This window comes from Pocillopora verrucosa, chromosome 8 (genome assembly GCF_036669915.1).
Source record: "Pocillopora verrucosa isolate sample1 chromosome 8, ASM3666991v2, whole genome shotgun sequence".
NCBI classification, from domain to species: Eukaryota; Metazoa; Cnidaria; class Anthozoa; order Scleractinia; family Pocilloporidae; genus Pocillopora; species Pocillopora verrucosa.
In genome coordinates, this window is record NC_089319.1 from 19,492,220 (window position 1) to 19,514,503 (window position 22,284).

The window sequence follows — 22,284 nt, forward strand, 5'->3', positions numbered from 1 at the left end:
ACGAATCTTTTTGGCGCCACAACCGTACGTTACCCCTCCTAATCCTCTCCCGACCAATATCGATCGTTGTTAGATCTGGTAGTAAAAATTTGGAGCCAGCGAGGATTTCAGCGGGGATAGTGAAGAAGGATAAGGGATGTCGTGTAACTCAAATGCAATGTGATGGTAGCTACGGCGATGTTTTGATATGAACGAAAGATTGTTCTACGAGAGAAAAAGAGCGAAGTAATGATGTGTCTTGTTCAGAGAGGATGACTTGCATCTTAGATGACGATGAAGTAGACATTGAAGCTGAAATTCAGCGAGAACTCGACGCCCTTGAAGATGACAGTTTGCATATCGAAGATGTTGAAGATGAGACATCAACTTTGGAAACAGACGAGGTAATTTACAGTTTTAATTTGTGTCAAAACTGAACAGGTTAATGACTTAACTAGATCGTAATTTCATTATTAGATTTATATTCGAGATTTTTGCCTTTCCAGTACACTGCAAATAAATACACTGCAGATACGGTTATGCTCAGCAAGCAAAGGAAATAGAAGTTTTGGTAAACATAAGGATCATATTCATTATTGCAGAGCTTAATTATGCATGATAAGATAAACGAGTTTAATCTAACCATATTGTTTCTTATTGTGCGAGTTTAAGTCGCTTATGCAGGTGGGTTTGAATAGAAAAAAGGTTTTTAACGCTGTAAATTGAATTCAGTTCGTTAGGTACTTAAAAACTGGAACTGCTCACTAGAGTGTGTTATATGATAAGCTGATGAATCACACCCGCACTAAGATTGGTTCTTACCTTTGATTTTTTGGAGGACAGACACATAGATGACTTCACCATTGAAAAATTTTTGTTTTGTTGTTACATAAAAAAAATATATTCTATGCTGCCGAGTGTCTGTTAAACAATAGACTGCAGATGATGTAAAAATGACTTTATCTGTGATCTATTACTAATCAGATGTGGGAAACATGGGAAATATTAGTTAATTAGCTAACATAACTCTTTAACTCCTGTGAGAGACCAAGACAGAATTTCTCCCTGTAATATCAATGCACTATCAAGCAGAAAAGAATAAAGAAAAAAAATATATCAATTAGAAGAGTATTAGTTGATCAAATACCAAATTCTTCAAACCAACATTGTAAGAATTGTATGGCAGACAGTTAAGAGAACTACTGAGATCTTGGGAGTGAAACATTTGAGTATTGATTCATATGTTTCCCTCTTGATTTTAGTCTCAAGGGGAAGACTTTCCAGACTCCATCCAGGAATATCTGCTACTTCTTCAGTCACGGACACAGAATGCTGAAGAAGAAGTGAAGGAATGTGAGATAATCTTGGAGAAGTTACCTCTTGGTATGTTAGAATATGATGTTGTCTGTAAGCTGTTGCTTAAATGAGATATTTTAACAGATTCTTGTAACTTATTAAATTTGGTCAAGTGTGTTTGTTCTTGATCTTAACAAACTTTCAGAGTTTTTATTCTGAGAACCCTTGCATTCAGTAGAGGGTGATTTTTACACAGGATGAAGCTGATGTAAAGGGGCTAGACATCAATGAAATCTTGTCACATGTTGTATTTGATGTGAATATAGGTACGTGCACATACATTGTGTTAGTGTTTCTCCACAGGGAGTTCAGTGAAAGAAGATGAAGCTTTGCTCTCGCAGAGAATAAAGGAAGAACTTGGTGATGATTATTCTGAAAATCCTCTTGTCATTAGAGATAGGGTGAGCAGATTGATTCTATTTACAAGAGAAATGCAAAGGTTCTTAAAATGTAGGCAAGTCTTGCAATTTTTGTTTGGTATTGCACATCTTCTCCTTGATCCTGAATATGCTTTTGGTACATCTATATGTAAGTAAGCAGCCATATTGTTACTGCACCATTGCTCCTTTAACCCTCTGGCTCCCATGCATGACCGAGACAGAATTTCTCCTTACAATATCAATACAATGTCAAGAAGAAAAGGGATGAGAATAGAGAAAAATATCAATTGGGAGATTATTAATTGATCCAGTACCACATTCTCTGAACTAACATTATAAGACCTGTATGACAATTATAAGGAGAATTACTAATGACATCTTGGGAATGAAAGAGTTAAAGAATACCAACCAGTTGCATTTTGTTGCTATTTATTAGGTTTTGTCAGAACTTGAAGAAACAGAACTAAAAGAAGAAAGGGAGAGGTTAGCAAGAGACAACAAGGATGAAGAAGACAATCAATTTGCCTTGGATATTGTCAGACCAGGTAATAAATTTTAAGATATTTTTATAAATGAACCCTTACTTATGGCCACTTCTCTGGGATGGTCACCTTATTTACAAGCACAATTTCTTTTTCCCCAAGAAAATATATGAAGTACACATGTCCAAATGTCTGTTATTGTAAATCTAACTTCAGTGATTTAAAATCATTTATCAGCCATCATCGAAGAAATTCAAGCCCTTGAGGAAAATGCTAAACAAAAGTTAAGAGATTTAGAAGAGAAACAAGCCAAGAAAGATCAGGAGAGAGAGTTGTGGTACAAAGAAAGAAGGCAACAAGATGAGGCACGACGTGAAAGAGAACAAGAAGCTCGTTATGAGAGACAATTACAGTTTGAGGCTTCACAGGAGAAGTTACGTAAGGAACAAGAGGTACACTCCATAAAACACATGTTCTCTAGGTTTGTTAGTGACTTGAAGTCTGGAAGCTTGTGCAAACTAACATAGCATCTCTAACTTGTGTAATGCAAATGACGTGGTAGATGTCACATTTTTCTTAACACAGAACAGGTTTAATGATGTTGTGCTTTATGATTTGTGTGAAGCAGCTGCCAAAGGTCTGTGTACTCATATTAACTTTAATGTACTCCACTTACTAGGTTCTCAAAGCTAAATTGGAGGCAGAAGCCAGGGAGGAAGAGAAGAAACTTCAAAAAATGGAGGAGCAGTTCCAGGTAACACTGACAATAGATCAACATGACTGTGTCTTTTAACCCTTTAACTCCCAAGATCTCATTCGTATTTCTCCTTACTGTCTGCTATGCAATTCTTCAGATATTAATTCTGAGAATTTGGTATTGGATCTACTAATAATCTCCTAATTGATACTTTTCTTGATTCTCATCACTTGTCTTCTTGATTTTGTATTGATATTATAAAGAGAAATTCTGTCTTGGTCACTCATGGGAGTTAAAGGGTTAATAAGAGTTTTTCTATGCTCAATTTTTCTGTATGTAAACTACACACTACCCACAATTTTCTTTAACAAAGGGCCAATAGTAGAAAAGTCAGCTTCAGAATCTTCCTGCGGGATATCAATACAATATCAATACAATATCAACCAGATAAGTGATGAGAATAAAGAAAAATATCAATTTGGGGATAATTAGTTGATCCAATACTAAATTCTCTAAACTAACATTATAAGAATTGTATGGTTTACAGTAAGGAGAATTACAAGTTTGATCTGGAGTTAAAGGGTTAAGTTATTGCCAAGAAGTGTTTACAAAGGTTTCATTTGATTAAACTGTAGATGGAGATTAAGGCAATAGAGGAAGAGAAAAGGAAACAGAGTGAAGCTTTGGAAGAGACAAAGGTGTGAAGATTGTACTCTATTTTTGATACATGAAAATCTGAGATGGTGGCCGATTCACATTAACAACGCAGTTGATATAACAAATTGTAATACCCGAAATGGTTACATGCCCAAAGTCAGCAGGCCAAGAACAGAATGGGGCAGAAACAAAACATATTATAAAGCAATCGATGATTGGACTTCACTGTCAAGTGAGCTCAAGAGACTGATGCCAAAAACGATTTTTAATCACATACTGAAACTTTTTCTGTTCAACTATTTTAATCTCTAGTTAGTATTTTTAGTCTCAGTTCTTAGTTTTAAACTTAAGCTTGTAGTCTTAGTCCTAGCTTTTTTAATATAATTTATTTTTTTAATTTTTATGCGGACCCTCCTGAAAACCACCTTCAGGTGATTGGAGGCTTCCTCTCAAAATATTATTATTATTATTATTATTTTTATTATTATAAATTTATCTTGCAAAACATGTTAATCTTAATGACAATGTTGATTGTACTTCCTGCCCATATTAAAGTTTTGTCTAACTCAATTTACAGAAAAAGGAGGAGGAATATCAACTTAGGAAGAGAGAAGTTGCTGCTACCAAACTACAGAAGTTTTACAAAGGCTTTAGGTATAAAATTATAATCGTAGCCGTAAGGTTGGAATTTGTAAATTGCTTTTTTCAAAGATATATTTTCAAAGTACATTAATTATTGCTAATTCTATGAATCATTTGTTGATTAAGAACAAGGAAACAGTTTCAACCAATACTGGAAGCTAAGAAGTTAGAGAGGATAAAGAAAAGAAATGAAGAACTTGACAGCATTGAAAGGGTAGAGAGAAAGCTGAGAGAGGAAGCTGAGAAAAAGAAACTTGAAGATGAACAGAGAAGAAGGGAAGAAAAAGAGAATAGGTTGAGACAAGAAGAAGAAAGAAGAAAACAAGAGGCGGAGGAGAACGAAAGGAAACTGAAAGAAGAGCAGAGGTTAAGAGAGGAGAAGAAAAAAAAGATGGAAGAAGTGGAAAAAAGAAGAATTGAGGAAGAGGAGAGGAGGAAAGAAGAAGCCAGGAAAAAGAAAGAGGAAGAAGAAAAGCAGAGAGAAGCAGAGGAGAAACAACAGAGAATTGAAGAGGGAAAGAATAGGGAAGAAGAGGAGAAAAGAAAGAGAGAAGAAATACAAAAGAAAATTGAAGAAGAGAAACAAAGGATAGCAGAAGAGAACAAGAGGAAAGAGGAAGAAAGGAAGAAAAAGGAGATGGAAGAAACTATGAGAAAAGAGGAAGAAAGAAAGAGAAGGGAGATGGAAGAAAATATGAGAAAAGAGGAAGAAAGAAAGAGAAGGGAGATGGAAGAAAATATGAGAAAAGAGGAAGAAAGAAAGAGAAGGGAGGAAGAGGAAAGACTAAAAGAAGAGCACAGGAGGAAAGTGTTAGAGGAAGAATTGAAAACTAAAGAGGAGAAAGAGAAAATGGAAAGAGAGAGGATTCAAGGAGATGAAAAACTAATGCAAGAAACCAAAGGATTCTCAGATCAACAGAAGTCTGAAACACTATACAAAGAAATCCCACAAGAGAAAAGGGAAAAGTTATTGGAGCGGGCTAACACATCTGGACAAGAAACAAAACTCTCAACAAGATTGGCATTAACAAAAGAACTAGAGGCAAGGAGACTGCAGTGGGTAAAAGAACATACTCCTTGGAGGTAAATTGAACATAATTTCATATTTTGCAGCACTGATGATGTTTCAGCATTTAAGAAAGTATGTTCTTCACAACAAATGTTTGCAAACCAGCTAAAAAAAGTGATTAAAATTACTACTTGTACAAGTATCAGATCTAACTTGAAAGGTGCATGCATTCTCAAGCTGCTGCAGAAACGAAAAATAAGTGGCAAATGTCTTAGCATGCTCTAATACCTTTTGAATTTTTTCTGTAACTTGCAGTTATCTTTCCCCTCTCACCTATTTTGTTGTTTCCTGGTGCTGGTGTTAACTCCTGGAAGTGATTAACATGTAACTTCTCTCTATAATATTCATACTTTATCCAGCAAATGGGTGATGAGAATACTCAAACTTATCCAGTTGAAGTTGATATCTTGATCAAACACCAAATTATTGCAACTAATTTATGAAGAAATTTGTAAAGGGGAGAAGGGAGAATTGGTAGTCAGACCTTGAGAGTTAAAGGGTCAAACAAACAGTGGAAACCACCAGGTAACATTGTTTGGGGAAGAGGGGAAGAGAGAGGGAAAGGGGGGGGGAGAGAGAGAGGGAAAGAGGGGGAGAGAGAGGAAAAGGGGGGGGAGAGAGGAAAAGGGGGGGGAGAGAGAGAGGGAAAGAGGGGGAGAGAGAGGAAAAGGGGGCGGGAGAGAGAGAGAGGGAAAGGGGGGGAGAGAGAGAGAGGGAAAGGGGGGGGAGAGAGAGAGAGAGGGAAAGGGGGGGAGAGAGAGAGATCGAAAGGGGGTGGGGAGAGAGAGAAGTAAAGGGGGGAGAGATAGAGAGGGAAAGGTGGAGGAGAGAGAGAGAGGGAAAGGGGGAGAGAGAGGTAAAGGGGGAGAGTGAGGAAAAGGGGGGGGGAGAGAGGCAAGGGGGGGAGAGAGAGGGAAAGAAGGGAGAGGGAAAGGGGGATAAGTGTAAGTTTTGGGGAGAGGAGGGCTTTCAAGAAACTTATTACACATGAATTACAAGATTTCTGTTAATTATGTGTGGTGGAGAATTGTTGACCATCTTCTGAGGGGAAGGGTGCTAATAACATGTACCTTTGCCACTCATTGAAGCATGCTCATTCATATGCAAAATGTATCAGATGGTAAGTTGCCAACACCTTACTGACTGAAAATTAGTTTGCAAAGCCACAAACAGAACATTGTTTTGGTTTTTCTAGCACAGTATCCACTTCAGAGGGGAGAACTCATCCTGTAGCAATGAAGTCAAGACCAAGGTAATACATATTTGTTTTACAGTGAAATTCGCTGCAAGAGGAAACTCAAATGTGGCACATCACAATATTTTGTGCTGTGGAGGAAATTAAAGAAATTTAGTTTGGAAAAATAGGAAGAAATTGAAATGGGAAAATTAAACTAGATGGCACTAGCATCCCTTTACACTCTAATATCAGTAAACATGTTCTCCCTACTGCACTACTGTACCTATGCTGTGCTTCTGATGAAGAGAATTTATTTAACAATCTAGAGTTTTCTTGGTTGGCAATCGTTTCCTTTATGTTCACGACCTAATGTTTGATTCAACAATGAAAGGGTAATCGTGTATAATTAGGGAAAAGAGAAGGATATTAACAGATAACAAATTACTTTCTAAGACAAATTTCAAATTTCAATGAAAACGACTAAAAAACTGTCATTTTTTTGTGTGAATTATCTCTTTATAGAAGAGCATTTTCTGCTGGCAAACATCTTCCTGCTTTAACTGAAGAACAGCTTTTGATGTCATCTCCTTCCAATACGTCTCTCCATATAGTAAGTAGTTTGCTACTGCTACCAGCCTGTTAACTAGGTGTTTCTTTCAAAATCGTGAGAATGTTTTGGGGGAAGAATATTAGATCAAGATGAAGGGTGGTTAATTTTTTCCAGGTGAAGTGTATCGCACTCAACGAACTTCCAAGCTGTAGTATGCAAGGGCTTAGTCAGTGTCCAGAAGTGAGGTCTTTGTCACTTCAAAACTGCGGATTGTTGGTAGTTGAAGGTTTAGACAAGTGCAAAGAACTACAAGAACTTCATTTACAGGTAAGGAACTCCGTGTCAGTTCCCAGTCGTCTTTATAACCCCACGGCAGCCAATTAACGACAAAACAGATCGATGATCTATATAAAACATCCGTTTGATTAACTATAAAAAAACAAAGACGCTATTTAACTTGTGGAGAAAGATAAAACAACGTCTGTTTAAAAAACTGTGTTAAAACGGACTGTCCTAAGAAGTCGCAGAACGAAGTGTGTCTCTCAGCCAATACACCTTTCGCACATGATGCCCAAACCTTAGACATCAGTATTGCATTTAGTCGTCATGGTTACATTAAACACATTGTGTGCAAAAATTCCATCAACGAACCAACCCACAGACTCCCAAAATTAAGACACTGGTTACACAGAAAGTGATAAGTCATTTTTCTGCTTCCACTTTTATTTCAGGGTAACAACATTGAAGCAATCAACATTAAAGATCTTCCTAAGCTGGAAGACATATCTCTTGCCAACAACAACTTGTCCTCTGTCCATGGATTAGAAGGAATTGGTTCCATTATGTCTTTGGACTTGAGCAATAACAAGATCACCAGAATAGGTAAAAAGAAATAAAGAAATAGAACCATTTATGTTATGACTGTTAATGGTGCGTACACTGCATACGCTGAATACTGTTCAAAGGGAAGGTATCTGCATATCGTTAGACGCGATATCCTCTTTTCGTAACCTGAGTCTCATTTCGCACCAGTGGCCGTCAAAATTTGATGTGAAATTTTGCAAAGCAAATTAAAGTTTGTTCACAGACCTTTGTTTTAGATCATAACTCTTTGCGCGTGCGAATCAAGAAGCGCAGAAAATTAAACAAACGCGAACGCCAGGGATGTTGCTTTCATGTTTCCGCTCGTTCTCGCGCGGTGGCTCGCTTTTCTCCCTCCTCGAGCGACAGTAAAGGAAAGAAGGGCCTTGGACAAACCACGAAAAGTGAAGAAGAAACTGTTTCTTACTCCTTATGTATTTCATCCTTGGTGATATAGTTGTTTCATGAGAAATGGGTCATGACTTGCGAGAAACGGAACTCGTTCTACGAGAAACGGAAAAAGAGGTGTTACGCTACCGTTGAGAAGTACTAGAATTGCAGAAGGTCTTCTTGACACTCTGGATCTGGTTGTTTGGCGTACAATTGTTATTTCTTTTCGGTTAACTGCCTGTGAATTAGCAATACGTCGACAATCTTCCTTCGACCATTCAATTGCTGATTTGGAACTGTAACCTAGACCTCAGTTGACTGCTCACCGTTATGTTAACAATTGTAACTGATCGATATCCTTGCACGAAGGACTCTTGGCTTGTTTTGACGGTTTTTGTTGTTTCGGTACGAATGTTTCGTTTAAGAAATAACCGTCTTCTGTCCACCAATATAGTGCCGTTTCTTTCTTGTGCAGGAGATCTAGCATCCTGCAGGAGGCTTCAGAAACTACTCATGGATAACAATCAACTCATAAACACTAAGGTAATGTGAAACGGAAGATGTCGTGATGCTGGATGCTTCGCGAATGGAACTTCTGCAATATTCAAATTGGGCCACGACCTTGAAAGAAGGTTCTCTTTGGGCAAAAAATGATAAAAGACCGATTGGTAGACCATATTCTCTCAATAGTACTGTAGAGTCAGTAATTGAGCATTTTTTCTAAACAGGGTTTGTATTGCCTCTCAAGACTTCAGCACCTAAGTCTGGCTCACAATCACTTGGCTCGTGTCAGTGAGATTGACAACTGTCTGCTGCTTCAAACGTTGAATCTTCGAGCAAATAATTTACTAGAAGTGAGTAGATTACATCTTGCAAAATGCGCACGTTGATAACTTGTTTTTTTCATGCGATAATTGTTTTGAAGGGACTTCTTTTTATTCATCACAGCCTCCTTGTGTTGTAAACAGTGTTCTCTTGAGAGAGCTTAGACTTGATGATAACAGCATCTCTTCCTTAGATGCACTGTCGACTGCATGGCTACCCTTGCTTCAGATTCTCAGTGTGAGCCAAAACAGGTGAGATACAAAAGGACCATGAATATACTTATTACACAAGATGCAGGGTTCTGAATACTTCTTGTAATTCCTCATTATGTTGTCCAACCCGCTCGCCCCTCAGAATGGAGGCCTTTTCGATTGAGTGTCGCAAAACCAGAACCAAAAAAATCATGACGCAGTGTAAGAGCAAATTTCAATTAAGTGTCGAAAGTAATCCATGGTTGGATTGGTTTTGCCTCACTACGGTCTGTGACTGATCTAGAAAATTCGCGCCAATCTCTCAACCAATCAAATGCAAAACTAAAATCGATCGCGACGTGGTAACCCGCGTTTTCCCGCGCTACAGGGAATTTGCGTGTTTGTTTTGTTCTGATCGGCCGTTGTGATCACTGGGGTTTTTTCCTCCGGGTCCTCCGGCTTTCCTCCCTCCTGAACCTGTTGACACTTACTTGTAACTTTCTCCATTAGGATCATGTATTTCATGTATATTCATTAGGTTTCAGGTTCTCATCTTCACTCCTGTTTACTAAAGGACACCTTTGAGTGGCAACACCGTACAAGAACCCCAATAACGTCACACCGTTGATTTTAGTCGAGACTTCAGAACTCGAAGCACTTTCTGAAGATAGTTTCGAGTGATCGCTCATAGCACCTGTACAAGCTCGTAGTTGTATTTTTATTCAGTCACACAGTTGTCTTCGTAATTTACTGACGTTTTTATGGATATTTCGTGTTTTTTTGTAGCATATCTCGGTTGGCGCCTCTCGGTAATTTGATCATGATGGAGTTTTTGGATATCAGCAACAACCTAATATCAGGTATGAACATTGCAACCCAACTTGTTTGATTTGCCTCGCACTTTTAGTGGCTTCTAACGATGAGAGGCGGCTACATTCGAAAACTACGTTTGTTTCGAAGACTTATTGTGTTTAACTGTTGCTATTTTGTATTTTTTATTTCCAAAACAGTATATCCATTTAGGATTTTTTCAATTGTGCATGAAAAAAAAATTTTAGCCAAGGTGGTCGTGCGCAATCCATGTTCAATTTTAACATCCTCGTTTATTTCCATTTTAATCTCCCCTCCTTAATGTTTTCATTTTTTCTTGCAAAACTGATATTTTCTCTTGGTCTAGCTTGCTTTGGCAGTGAATTGGCACCCAGGAGAAAACGTCTCAAAACATTTTGACGCGTGTGTACTCTAGTTATTTTTTCAGACGCCTCTATTTAGGAGAAACTAGCGCGGGTCTGATGGATATCGACTTCTGGAAGTTTTCACTGTGTTTCTGTTTCCATCTTTATCTGAAGTGGTTCACCACACACCTATTTATTATAAACATTTCTTACAGACACTGACAGTCTTCTCCACGGGCTACAAAACTGCCACAGAATTAGAACATTAAAGGCTGCAGAAAATCCTGTTTATGAAGATCCTAACTGCAGGTATTTTGTTCTACATTCATACTCTTGGTGTTTGCGAACATAAATTGTTGTAGCTGACACTGACTGAGATATCACATCATCTTCACAGAGCCTTGATACTGGAATACCTGCCAAACCTATTGAGTTTGGACGACGAGATTACGCACCAGAAAAGCAGAGTAAGAAAAATTCTAAACAAACTGAAGAATTTCCACAGCTTTGATAGATCTTTTCATTGAAGAATGATTTCTTACGTTGTCTCACTGGCCTACAATTGGCGTTTTCTCTCATCGCAGGTTTCAGCTGAGAATCAAGCTGTGTTCCTTGAAATGTGTCAGAACCAACTCCATTCTCAGGATAATTTAAAGGCCAAGCAAGAAAAAGAACTCGGGTAGGCTTTGAAACAAAACGTGCAGTGTACGGTGAAGCCACGACGTAACAAATGGTTCAGGGTTATTGCGTTACTCGCCTGTGTGCCTTTGTTTTTTAGACTGGTTTTGTTTTAGCCATAGTAACAAGAGTTAAAATCAGACGTTTTGACTGGACTGCTTGCTTGTATTCAGGGAATTTTTTACCGTAACTGTAAGTAATGTAGTAGTCACCAGGTATCAGTATGTATACATTTTTATCCAACAGTGAGATTACGGACGCAAGAAACCCAGAAAGTGTTGTAAGAAGACTACGCTTAAAGGTAAGACAGATTTTTTTTAACTATCACTGTTCTGCAATGTGAGAGTGAATTTTTTTGAGGAAAGATAAATGAGAAGGTCGAGAAGTGGTATTTTATTTCTTTACTTATAATGTTTAGTTCTCCATTTGTCGTTGTTGTCGTGGTTGTTGTTGTCGTGGTTGTTGTTGTCGTGGTTGTTGTTATCGTTTATAATAATGATAGTTTTTTTGTTTTCTATGAATGTCAGAGTCAACACAACCAGGAAAGATTTGAATTGGCGGTAAGACACCTGCTTGAACACGAAAATTTCAGTTCAGAAAACGCAAGTTGTATAGTCAAGGAAGAGAAAACTTTGGACGGCGACAGAAACCGAGAAGGGAAGGCACAGTTACACCATCCACAGCTGCACCAGCCGAGTGCAAGGAATGAAAAGGAAGGAAAAACTAAACAGTCAATAGATCTTCTGTAAGTTGAACAATAAAGTTAATATCTGAATTTAGAGTCACTGCGAAATTTCATAATCCATTGCACTAAATACTTGTATGGAGCGGATAATTTAGCTTGAAATTGTGACTCCGCCTTTATTTCGTATTGCGCGGGTTTTTGGGCATTACGCCCAACTTGACGAAATGATAATTTTGATGAACGACAAATCTGACAGAACGTGAATTCTGAGCAGTATCGGATTTTATGCGACGACTATTTTCGCGTGGTTCCTTTTGTTGGAGTGGCACTCAACTTGTGCGTCACGTGATATCGCATCACGCTGCGCTGCGCGTCAAATTGTGCACACTTTCATCTTGATTTTCCTTCGATTTATGTCGCTGTTTACACCAGCAGATCAGTGAGAACTTATCTGTTTAAATAGGGCACAGCAACATGTGGCTGCTACTAAGATCCAGGCGCTTTGGAGGGGATGGCACATCAGGCATTTGATTGATGTCAACACCACAAAAGTAAGTTCATTGTTTTACTGATGATATAGCAAATAATTTAACCGTCTGTTTACCCTTGCGCTCTCAAGATCTCATTAGTAATTCTCCTTACTGTCTGGCATACAATTCCTATGATGGCAGTTCGGAGAATTTGGTATTGGATCAACCATCAATCCCCTAATTGATATTTTTCTTCATTCTCATCACTTGTCTGCGTGATGCTGTTTTGATATTTTAAATATAAATTTTTTCATGGTCACTCATATGAGTTTAAGGGTTAAAGCCAGCGGTTTGGCTTTGAAAAAGTGCTTCACAGCTTTCGTCTTTTGCTCGTGGTGGCTTACGGTACGATCATGGTTTATTGTAGGTGCTTGTAAGAACCTAGAGGCTATTGATTAGATAACTAACTTCGAACCTTTTCGAGTTTCTGCAAAAACACCTCAGAAGAGTTGATTAGATAATGAAGTCGGAACCTTTAGTTTACAAAAATGCCAACAGTAGATTTGATTGGACAGCAAGTCCAAACCTATTGGAATAATAGCGAAGGTGCCCTTAGTGGGAATTTTCGATGTGAGAACCAGTTCGGATATTTCTAGAAGGATTTCTCATCCAAAGGAAAATGTAAGACGAAACACTTCTTCCTCCCCTTCAGTTAAGAGTCAAACATGATCGATAGTTTTGTCTTTATTCACAGTGGCTCGCGGCTGTGACCATTCAGTCAGCCTGGCGGGGCTACCTGGTTCGCTCACAACTCAAGAAACAACCCAAGGAACCATGGGATCCGAAAAGAAATTCTGCAGCCACCATAATTCAGGTGAAGACAGCATCACGAGTGATTTCTTTTACTGGTATTAATTTCAAGATTGGAAATGGATGAACCATCAAAAGTAATCCGAGAACGCATTCATTTTTCTTTGCTTCGTGCTGTGATTAGTCCAGAAAATTTCCGCTTCCCTTTCGACAAAACAGATGCGAAACCAAAGGGAGTCGGCCTCAGGTCACTCGCCCTTTCCTGCTTATCATGAAGTTTGCATGTTTTTTGGCTTTAAATTCTCATCGTCTACTTTTGTTATTTTCCTATCTCATGGCTGGCCGTTGCAATGACAACCTTGGTGTTTGGTTTTACGGCACTAGTCTGAAATGCGCATTAATAAGGATGGTTCTGGTAATTAAATATGATGCTAAAGGCTTTCTTCCAAAAGAAAAAATATTTGTGGTCGTGAATTTCCTCAGAGTCCCCGCCATGACAACTCTTGTTTACCGAAAGACCAAATTATTCCTCTTTCTCATTCAGGCGCATTTCCGTGGTCAGCGGGTTCGTCGCCGGCTAAATGAAGCTCTGAGGGCCGCTCAATTTTATGACGATGAAGGAGAGGAGGAGTTTGATTATGATGAAGAAGTGGATCTTACGGCTTTCGATTTTGACGAAAACGTTTTAGAACAAGGATGGACACCGAGTGAAACTCCACAGCTTCCGTCCAGGTCTGTTTGGTTACGCGAGGAAAGCTCATATGTTTGTTTCTCAGCTGTGACTTGGCTTACCGTTCTACCGTTGGTTTAGAACTGTTGAATTATGGGTAGGGGGTTGATTGGCAAAGTAACAACTTCTAATCAATGGCTGTTTTTTTCGATTGTTTTTAGAATCGAATACAAATTGCTTTTGTTGGTTCTTTCGATTATCCATGTCTTTGTGGTAGCTTTCCTGGCTGTTTCCCCATGTAAAAAACCATGCGTACTTTCCGTGAACCCTTTACACTCTAACATCAGTATGCATATTCTCCTTAGTGTTCTCTGTACATTCCCTAAGATGCTGATAAGGAGAGTTTGTTTAAAAATCAAGCGCATCTTTAGTTGGTGATCATTTCCTTAATTCTCATGACCATAATGCATGATTCAGGCGTGATGTTGTAAGGAGAAAATAGATGTTAGTCACTCTAAGGGGTCAAAGGGTTCATGGCAAAGTTTTTCGAAAACGAGAAATCTACCACCGTTGGAATGGGTATAGAACTTAACTTGGTTGATTTTTTTATCCTCTTACGTGTAAAGCGAAACCATTTTCTTTGAGATTTTGGCTCAGGAGCTGGCAATAAGTCTTCTCTAAACGTCACTTCACACTTGTTTAGGAAAACCCAATGTGTAATTTAAAAAAAATTAAGCGAACAAATTTTAATGGTGTAGAAAAGCCGAATTCATTGTTACTAACTTGAAGTGCTCTGATTTGTGTTCAAGGGGACCAGTGTTAAAATCACCTGGGAAACCAATTAAGGTATGAGTGAGACGCGGGTCTAGTTTTTGACTGAGTTTTTGACTGAGATGGAATTCTGGGGAAAATACGAGATAGGGTAAAATAAGTATGTTATGACATGCTTAACTCGTATCTTTATCCTTTGATAATTTTAATAAACGTGGTAATCATGTCCACAATACTTGTTCATTTATAGACATATCTCGAAAAGAATTCCAGAGCTGCCTTCCAACCAGAACCCACGGCACCAAAACCTCGTCACGCCTGGCGTTCAGCAGACTCACCCATTACCGATGTCAATCAACTTCCTGTTGGCAAGGCAACCATAGATCATGACCAAATGTCAGTGACTTCTGGCTTGCAAAGTCATCTGTCACATCGTGCAGAAGAACTGAGCAGCGAATGGTAAGGATGTAATTGATGTTTTAAGACAGGGTTGCCCTCTTCCATTCTGTTTTTTATTCATGTTAGAAGGCCTTGAAAGCTTAACTGAAAATAAGTTCTCAGTTCAGGTGATGAATTTTCCTTCTGCTTTTGACGCATGTATATACGCACTAAGATCCATTTATCGTCTCCGATTAGCTGACAATTGTGTTTGAAATAAGTGCGCCAATCAGAGTCTTGCACGGAGGGGCTATGCTTGAATTTCTGTAGGTTCCAGGCATGCTCCACCTTATTGTGGCCTTTGTAAACCTTAATAAAGCCCATGTTATGAACACCTAGCATTATTACCACTATTACATTTAGGGGTTTCAGGAGTTCCGAGACAGCTGAACTGATGATGAGAAGAGCGAAAAAGATGAAATATAATCCCGCCAGAAGGAAAAAGCTGCTTGGTAGGTTTTAATGTCAAATTTATTCAGAGAAGAGAAAGGTTTAGCCCGCCACTACGTCTGAGGCGGTTTGTGTAGCTTTTCCTTGACATACCTTTTAAACATTACGTTTTTCTACAGGAGATTCTCCTCCTGCAGTATGGACGCCATTTTTGCGTTTTTCAGAAGAGCGGGGTTAAGAGGGAGATAAGCGCGGGGGGCGCGCGAGGGCGTGACTCGTGCAAGTGGAGTGGTTCGAAAAGGATGACACTTCTCTTCGTGCACATGACTCACTCCTCGCGTTCGCCACGAGCCTGCCTGCGTACGTCCGACAAACGCAAAAATAAGCTTTTCCTGTGAGCCAAGTGCTAAATAGATAAATTATAGTGTGCACTGGAAGTTTAGTTTTGTAAAAAAGTTGTGAAACATTGGTTACGATTGAGGGGCAAAGAAGATGTGGATCCCTCATTATGGGGTAGGATTCAGACCTCACCCAGGTCCGATCTTGAGCTCGAATAGTTTATTTATTCATTAATTAATTTAGTTTTTTTTTTCTATTTTCATGAGATCCCAATAAACGTCTGGCTTTATTCAAGAAGCTGGAAGAAACCAATAAGTTACAGGAGGTGAAACCACCGCCTATTAGAAGACAACCGCCAAATAGAGTGGAATATTTTGCGGGTGAGGGTTGTTACTTAAAAAGCTAAACTGATTATTTTGGCGACGAAAAATTCGGATTTTGCTTTTAGCTGCAACATTCATGTGTGGAAATAGGTTTGCTTGATAAGAGACAAGAAGTAGCTGTTTCTTTTCTTTTCGTTTTGATTTGTTTATGGTCTGTGGTTAGGTAAACAAAGCGGTCAAACGTCGGAAATGCTAGGAGGGATCAATTTTAGCCGCCTGCGCGCCAATTTTCCGCCCAAAATTTCCAAGGAAAGCACGAGACTACCGCTGTCACGCAAAATATGCAAAAGAAATAGAAATCTGGGAAAAGGAAGACTCGAACCTTAGGGTAGTTTTTAACTATTATTACAATTATCCTGTTTGTTTACAATTTTGTCAGTTTGAGCTTTATCAAAAAGATATACTCTTTAAACAGCACGACTTTGAGGTTTGTTAGGCCATTCAAAACTCCAGTGAAGCTTCTTAGTTCTGACAGCCTCAAAGCGCGCCACCTTGGCATTAAAAAGTTCGCACTTGCTCAGACGTTTGATCGCTGTCTTGGTGAAGTAAGGCCAGAGAACGGCTGGCAGTTTCGCCTGTTGATCAAACACATCGCCCGAAGGAAAATTCAACAATCAGAATAATAAAATTTGTAACGGGTGATGTAGCGCAGGAAGATGATTAACGCGGGCCAGGTGTTAGAAGATCTCTAGTATCAAATTTTCACAGAGTTCAACAAAGATATAGAGTTGATAAAGAGTTGCGATAACCGTCTAATGCCATTTTAAACCTGTTACTTTTGTGCTTTTCGATTTTCTGTTCTCTTCAGCGCGTGAAGCTATGGCTAGTCATCTGAATTCTACATCGCCGACCACTGAAAAGCAAAATAGAGAGAAAATGACTTACAGGTAAGCATTTATATTTACCAATCTTGAACCTTTGCTGTAGATGGTTCTGCTTTGTTTTTGTTTTTATTAAGTAATTGCATTTAAAATTCTCATAAATCTGCGCAATGATCATGGGGTTACGGAAAATTACCAATTAATGATACAGCGCATTTAGGAACACGAAGGTAAGATTTAAGGAAGTTTTCTCCATGATGGGGCAACACCATGCCTTACACTAGCCTTTTTTACTACCGTAGAGACTACAACGAGTGGCGAAAGTCCTGGCACATACTACTGCTATTGAATTTTTTCTACAACTTTCATTTATCTCCCCCCTTTCTCCGATTTAAATGTTCCTGAGGTCAACGAAATGGTCGCTCATTTCGTACGACAACGATTGGGTGGAAATGGGCGCTTTCAAGTAACTTATCACTGATGAATTACAAGATTTCTGTTTATTATATTGAGCGGAGGTGTTTAGACCGGTCACGTATTAGTGGGATGCGTTCCAACTACTTTTGTCATTTATTGTTGTTACGCTTCACCTTGAAACTTCGCTTCTCTGCTCTACCTCGTGAATTTACCTTGTCCCGTTGTGTCATTTGAAATGATTCTTATCTTTAGTTTTTAACACTCCTTATATTTTTGTGGGGCTTCTAGTTGGGTTTACAGGCAGGCCGTTGTTCACGAAGACGAAGAGAAAAACATCATGGCCGACAGAAAGGAATACTCTCCTGATAACAGAGCTAAGAAAACCTCGCCACAAAAGTAATGAACCATGTTTTAGAAACCTATACAGTGCGAAATCGGAGTGTTCTTTATGTAGCTTCATAACGCTTTAAAAACGGCGAGATATGCATCTTTGTACGTGTGGGACACAGGAGCTCTGCACGTATCAAAATGTAATCAAGAACCCCTCAAGTTACAAATTTGTTCCTTAATGAAAGGTTTAAGTGCATCTTCACTAAAAAAAAAATTAAAAAAAAAAAAACGGGTTTTTTTTGGTTGACATGCATAAGGACTTGAAATTATTCATCGTTACAGGTTCAGAAGACGGAAAGTCCGAGTCAGACATTTCCGCTTTGCCCGCTCTTAACCTATAGGGAGTGTAGAGTTTCGCGATCTACAAATGGTTGGCTGTTTTATGCATTGTTTGATGCAAAATTCAGTCCTAGAAGTCAACCAGCTCCGATAACGTTCTAGACTTGTGAAATGAAGACAAAAGTAATAGTTCTGTCACCGCTGACTCGTGTAATTTTTTTCCTCGTGCAACCGGCATAACTTCTCAGAAGTAATGTTATCTGTTATTTTTCTTCACTAGAAACAATCGCTCCTCTGTCAATCTCCCCCACATGGATCCCGTGGTTCTCTCCGGACGTACCCTCCCACTGATAGTAAGTTATGTCTATCATTTTCGAATATAGTGTTGAGGAAGGATCAATTTGTTTAGCTAGTGACACTCTATGATTTTGCGGCCTCCATCACTTGAGACTGATTTTAATTTGGGCTTAGATCTTTCCGCTTTTTTTCGCAGTCCAGTCCACACTTTTCGCAATCCCTGGAACAATCGTCGCCCGAAGGGCTCTCCCCGAGGAGGAATTCATTTTCGTCAGGTTAGCATTCAGTAATACAGAAGGATTGGTGAGATTTGATAAAGAGGAATTTGTCTCTTTAGATCACTTGATCTCGGGAACACGAGTAGTTGAGTCACGGTTTTTGGAATAGTTTATTTTACGTGATGAAAAATGTCCTTGGATAACATAAAAATTTGGAAAATCTTACGCTTGGATTGAAAAATACCAAAGAGGAGAGTGGCGCAAAATGCGAATAGGATCGTTTAGGATAACGCTGAGTGAGTTAGATTTGCTTTCCTTGAAGCCGGTGTTGTAAGGACTGTTCATTCCTTACTTAGAGGGTCACGTACGTTTTCCCGCCATCAAAACTCATTCCGTGCCCAACCTCCTAGCCAGGTCCTCGGCCAGTGGAGAACAACCATTGAAAACAGAGAAAAGCAACAGTGCTGGAGCGCGAATCAACAGAGAATCTAAAAACAAGAGATGATGGTAGTAATCGTACAGTGAGATCCCGTGGTTTACACCTGCACTGCGACTGCCTTTTTGGACAGTGTTCAGCACCTTTGTTGAGATTCTATAAACTATTTCCGAGCCTATGGGGGAGGGGAGACTCTGAGACGTCAGAGCATCACAACCATCGGACATGTCTAAATTATAATTACTTTTAATTAATTAAAAAACTTGAGAACTTAGGAAGTTATCGTTTATTTCTTAACGAGACCAAGAGTCAAACTGTTATCTCTCTTGTACTGTAATCGGAATTTAAGGGAGTTATGAAATACCACACTGATTCTGTTGTTCATTTAATTTATTTCACAAGCGAATGTTGTTGATTTTGCTTCCCTTACCATGTCGCTCTCAGTCGAGTCGCTCCCAAGCTGAATCATCTCGCCCTCGCGTGCAGACACGTCGCTTCAATTAGGTCATATCTAAGCAGAAACACTGAGATATCCTCATTACTGGATTTCAAAAAGTAATATCTTAAGCAAAAGCGAGAGTAACCAGTCATTCTGATGACGTGAAGTAAAGCGTGCTTTATTAAAACGTTTGGCTCCTCTACTAACTATGGCTGAGACAACAAGCGAGTAATTAATTTTCAGTACACATCATTTTCAAGCGGAGACTGAAACACTTCAGATCAGCAGATTAACATATTTTTACTTCTATTTCTTTAAGAAATTAAGATGTTACTGTTCTCATGATTGTGATCCTTGGGATTCCTGTGTGTGGGATTCTTGAAATCGAGGTCCTTATACGCGGCATTCTCCGACTCAATTTCTCCGAACCTTATGCAATCCCACTCTGTTTTTGTGACCCCAGAATGGTTTTGGGTCTTCCTGCACAAAGCTGTTGGCAAACGACATAATTTTTCAGTTTGAACAAAAGATTCATGAACATCAGTCACAGGATAACATCAGTCAGCAGTTGGTCATAATTCTGTAACCCTTTAACCCTAAGATCAGTACGCATATTCTCCAAACTATTCTCCTTACGTTTCCTAAGGCTGCTGACAAGGAGAACATGTTAAAAAATCAATACCTTCTTTCATTTGTGATCATTTGCTTTAATCTCAGGACTTAAATGTGTGATTCAGGGTTGATATCGTAAGGAGAAATTAGATGCTAGTCACTCATAAGGGTGAAGGGTTGACATACTAGTACATGTATAGAGCCAATTTTTTATTGGTGGCCGTGGTAATCACTTTGTAATAATATTAATTCCCTACTACTTTGGAGCGGAAAAAGCTCGCCACAATATTTTTTATCAGTGGTTAGTCGCGCCGTTGAAACCCGTTGTCTTAACTTACCTTTCCCGGCTACGGACACGGCGTTCTCGACACAGACCCCACGCGGTTACACAGTTTTTGACGACATCCGCGTTTTTAGGGCTCCGTTCGTCCCACGCCGGATGAATTTGAAAACGCAACATACAATAGCCTATTTAGCTGGGGTGGATGGAATGGGGGAAGCAGTTTACATGAGCATGGAGCGCGAAAAATCCTTACACCCAACTACCGCTACATGCATAAATTAATAATGCAAGCTTTACAGACGTGACAACTGTTACCAATATACACGATTGTAAAATATTTATTTTCGTCTCAGAAATTCAATCAATATATCGCTCTAACCGTCACCGTGATTTTGAACTCAGTTCTTCTATTTTAATTTACTGAGTGAAACGCGGCCGCAGTTTGCAAACATTTACTCAACAAAAGTAAATTTCTCCACCAAGCTAGTTAGTGCTTTTTCTTTGGGTTTTTTTCTTCCCTTTCTCCAATGTCTTGAATTTTTCGTGGGCCATGAAAGGGATATTAGTTGTTGTATTACGCCTTTACAAACACAGCATGATTATTTGTTCGCATTGCTAACTGAAGCAAACTCATCACGGATTCCCGAGGAAGAAGAAGACATTTTTAATGAATGACTGAAAAATGTAGGTATAGTGGAATAAGACTAAATTGTTTACTTTGCGAAAGGATAGAGAAACTGTTACCTTTCCGGAAAATTTTCCTCCTCTTCTTCTTCTTCGTCTTCGTCGAAGTCATAGTCATCGTTCAGATAATCAAGACCCCATCCTTCATCTGTAACTGCATTGGCTGATACTTCTTTCTCGGCCCCAAAATCTCTCGCTTCCTCATTCCCAAATGTTTCCGAAACGACAGTTTGCTGAAATAGAACTGTGGACCATGCTACCATGGCGAAGAGAACAAACTTGTTCATAGTGGTGACCTTGTCTAAGTTGGTCCTTTAGTAAGGGACAGATAACTTTGAAAGGTGGTCAAGTTACACTGATAGTTTTTCCTTGGGAAGGGATTTTTTTATGCAAGCGTCACTCTGGAAAAACGCCTAACACTTAAAAATATTGTTTCTCCAATTATAGTTTATGCGCCAGCTTCTCAGGTCGATCAAATATATTGGTATTGACTAATAAGTCGTCGCCACGAAAAAGATTAATAAATAGAAAAACCGTTAAAGTGTTCCGATTCGAAATTAGAACTAATCACTAGTGCGTGCGTTACTTGCTAAAGTCCGGTACTGTTATGTATTTCCTAACTTTTCTTTATTGAGCTGGAAGAGTTACAAAACTGAAAGATCATGTCACTGTCACAATACCATAGTATTGTCTTGTTCATTTTCCTGTAATTTTTAACAGCGTTTCTATCAGCTGATATTGATTCGCGTGAGCTCCCAGTGAAATAGAGACTGGTTGTCTGAAATCGTATTGTTTACCCGAGGTAATGATACTAATAATGTAATTGATTTGAGTAAGAAGTGTGGACACAAACATGTAGTTCCAGATTTACCCTAATAATTCTGAAGGAAACATTTATTAGCAATCACCTTACAAATTCTAAAGGACAATTCCATTGATGTCAAAAACGATGCTCTTTCAGCCAATATTTTAACTTCCCGCGCAGAGCAGGCGACCGTTGGAAAATATAGGGAAAAGCCGCAAAGATTCTTAGCATGGCTGTCAGAGTTCGAGAGATGCACTTCAAACGCGGCATTCGTTTACCTTTTATACAGTGATAATATCGCGCAAATTAAGAACAATTAGGAACATATTTTGACTGCGGCATCCTCCCCTCCATGTCGACTGCTTCCTTACCTTCAGGGGAAGGATAAGGCATTAAACCAACGTGCAACATGAAGGATACACGCCTACACTCGACTATGTTGTTCGGGAAAAGCCCCCGTGCTCTGAGGATCGTAGACCACACTCGAGTGGTCAAACGTCTGCGCACGTGTGAACCTTCTGATGGGCAAAAAGCGATC

The 22,284-nt window shown here is 39.1% G+C and overlaps 2 protein-coding genes across 3 annotated transcripts; one reads left to right on the forward strand and one right to left on the reverse strand.

Moving 5' to 3' along the window:
- The first annotated feature begins 104 nt into the window (after positions 1 to 104).
- LOC131777666 (leucine-rich repeat and IQ domain-containing protein 1) lies at positions 105 to 19,215 on the forward strand. Of its 2 annotated transcripts, none has more exons than XM_066171631.1 (34): positions 105 to 383; positions 1,242 to 1,362; positions 1,639 to 1,736; positions 2,152 to 2,260; positions 2,435 to 2,649; positions 2,877 to 2,951; positions 3,530 to 3,592; positions 4,129 to 4,205; positions 4,320 to 5,276; positions 6,458 to 6,514; positions 6,962 to 7,049; positions 7,164 to 7,316; positions 7,721 to 7,871; positions 8,716 to 8,783; positions 8,969 to 9,094; positions 9,189 to 9,316; positions 10,043 to 10,116; positions 10,647 to 10,740; positions 10,829 to 10,898; positions 11,016 to 11,110; positions 11,356 to 11,410; positions 11,637 to 11,854; positions 12,258 to 12,345; positions 13,019 to 13,138; positions 13,619 to 13,806; positions 14,554 to 14,590; positions 14,766 to 14,974; positions 15,317 to 15,405; positions 15,949 to 16,062; positions 16,874 to 16,952; positions 17,592 to 17,699; positions 18,253 to 18,325; positions 18,466 to 18,544; positions 18,898 to 19,215. In XM_066171631.1, the coding sequence occupies exons 1-34, from the start codon at positions 252 to 254 to the stop codon at positions 18,990 to 18,992; spliced, it is 4,503 nt and encodes a 1,500-aa protein (XP_066027728.1). In that variant the 5' UTR covers positions 105 to 251; the 3' UTR covers positions 18,993 to 19,215. The 2 variants fall into 2 exon arrangements, with proteins under 2 accessions (XP_066027728.1, XP_058949966.2); XM_059093983.2 differs by having other exon boundaries at positions 107 to 383; positions 18,844 to 19,215.
- Positions 19,216 to 19,712: 497 nt separating this feature from the next.
- Positions 19,713 to 21,333, reverse strand: LOC131777656 (uncharacterized). Its single transcript, XM_059093973.2, has 2 exons — positions 21,002 to 21,333; positions 19,713 to 19,852 (listed from the first exon to the last, which is right to left on the reverse strand). Exons 1-2 carry the CDS (start codon positions 21,226 to 21,228, stop codon positions 19,777 to 19,779), a joined length of 303 nt encoding a protein of 100 aa, XP_058949956.2. The 5' UTR covers positions 21,229 to 21,333; the 3' UTR covers positions 19,713 to 19,776.
- Positions 21,334 to 22,284: the final 951 nt, after the last annotated feature.

Coding starts and splice junctions, on each gene's coding strand:
- LOC131777666 (XM_059093983.2), top strand. CDS start 252: ATGACTTGCATCTTAGATGACGATGAAGTAGACATTGAAGCTGAAATT. Junction 4,206..4,319: donor AAGTTTTACAAAGGCTTTAG/GTATAAAATTAT, acceptor TTGTTGATTAAG/AACAAGGAAACAGTTTCAAC. Junction 18,545..18,843: donor GAGGAATTCATTTTCGTCAG/GTTAGCATTCAG, acceptor TTCCTTACTTAG/AGGGTCACGTACGTTTTCCC.
- LOC131777656 (XM_059093973.2), bottom strand. CDS start 21,228: ATGAACAAGTTTGTTCTCTTCGCCATGGTAGCATGGTCCACAGTTCTA. Junction 19,853..21,001: donor GAGGAAAATTTTCCGGAAAG/GTAACAGTTTCT, acceptor GTTTGCCAACAG/CTTTGTGCAGGAAGACCCAA.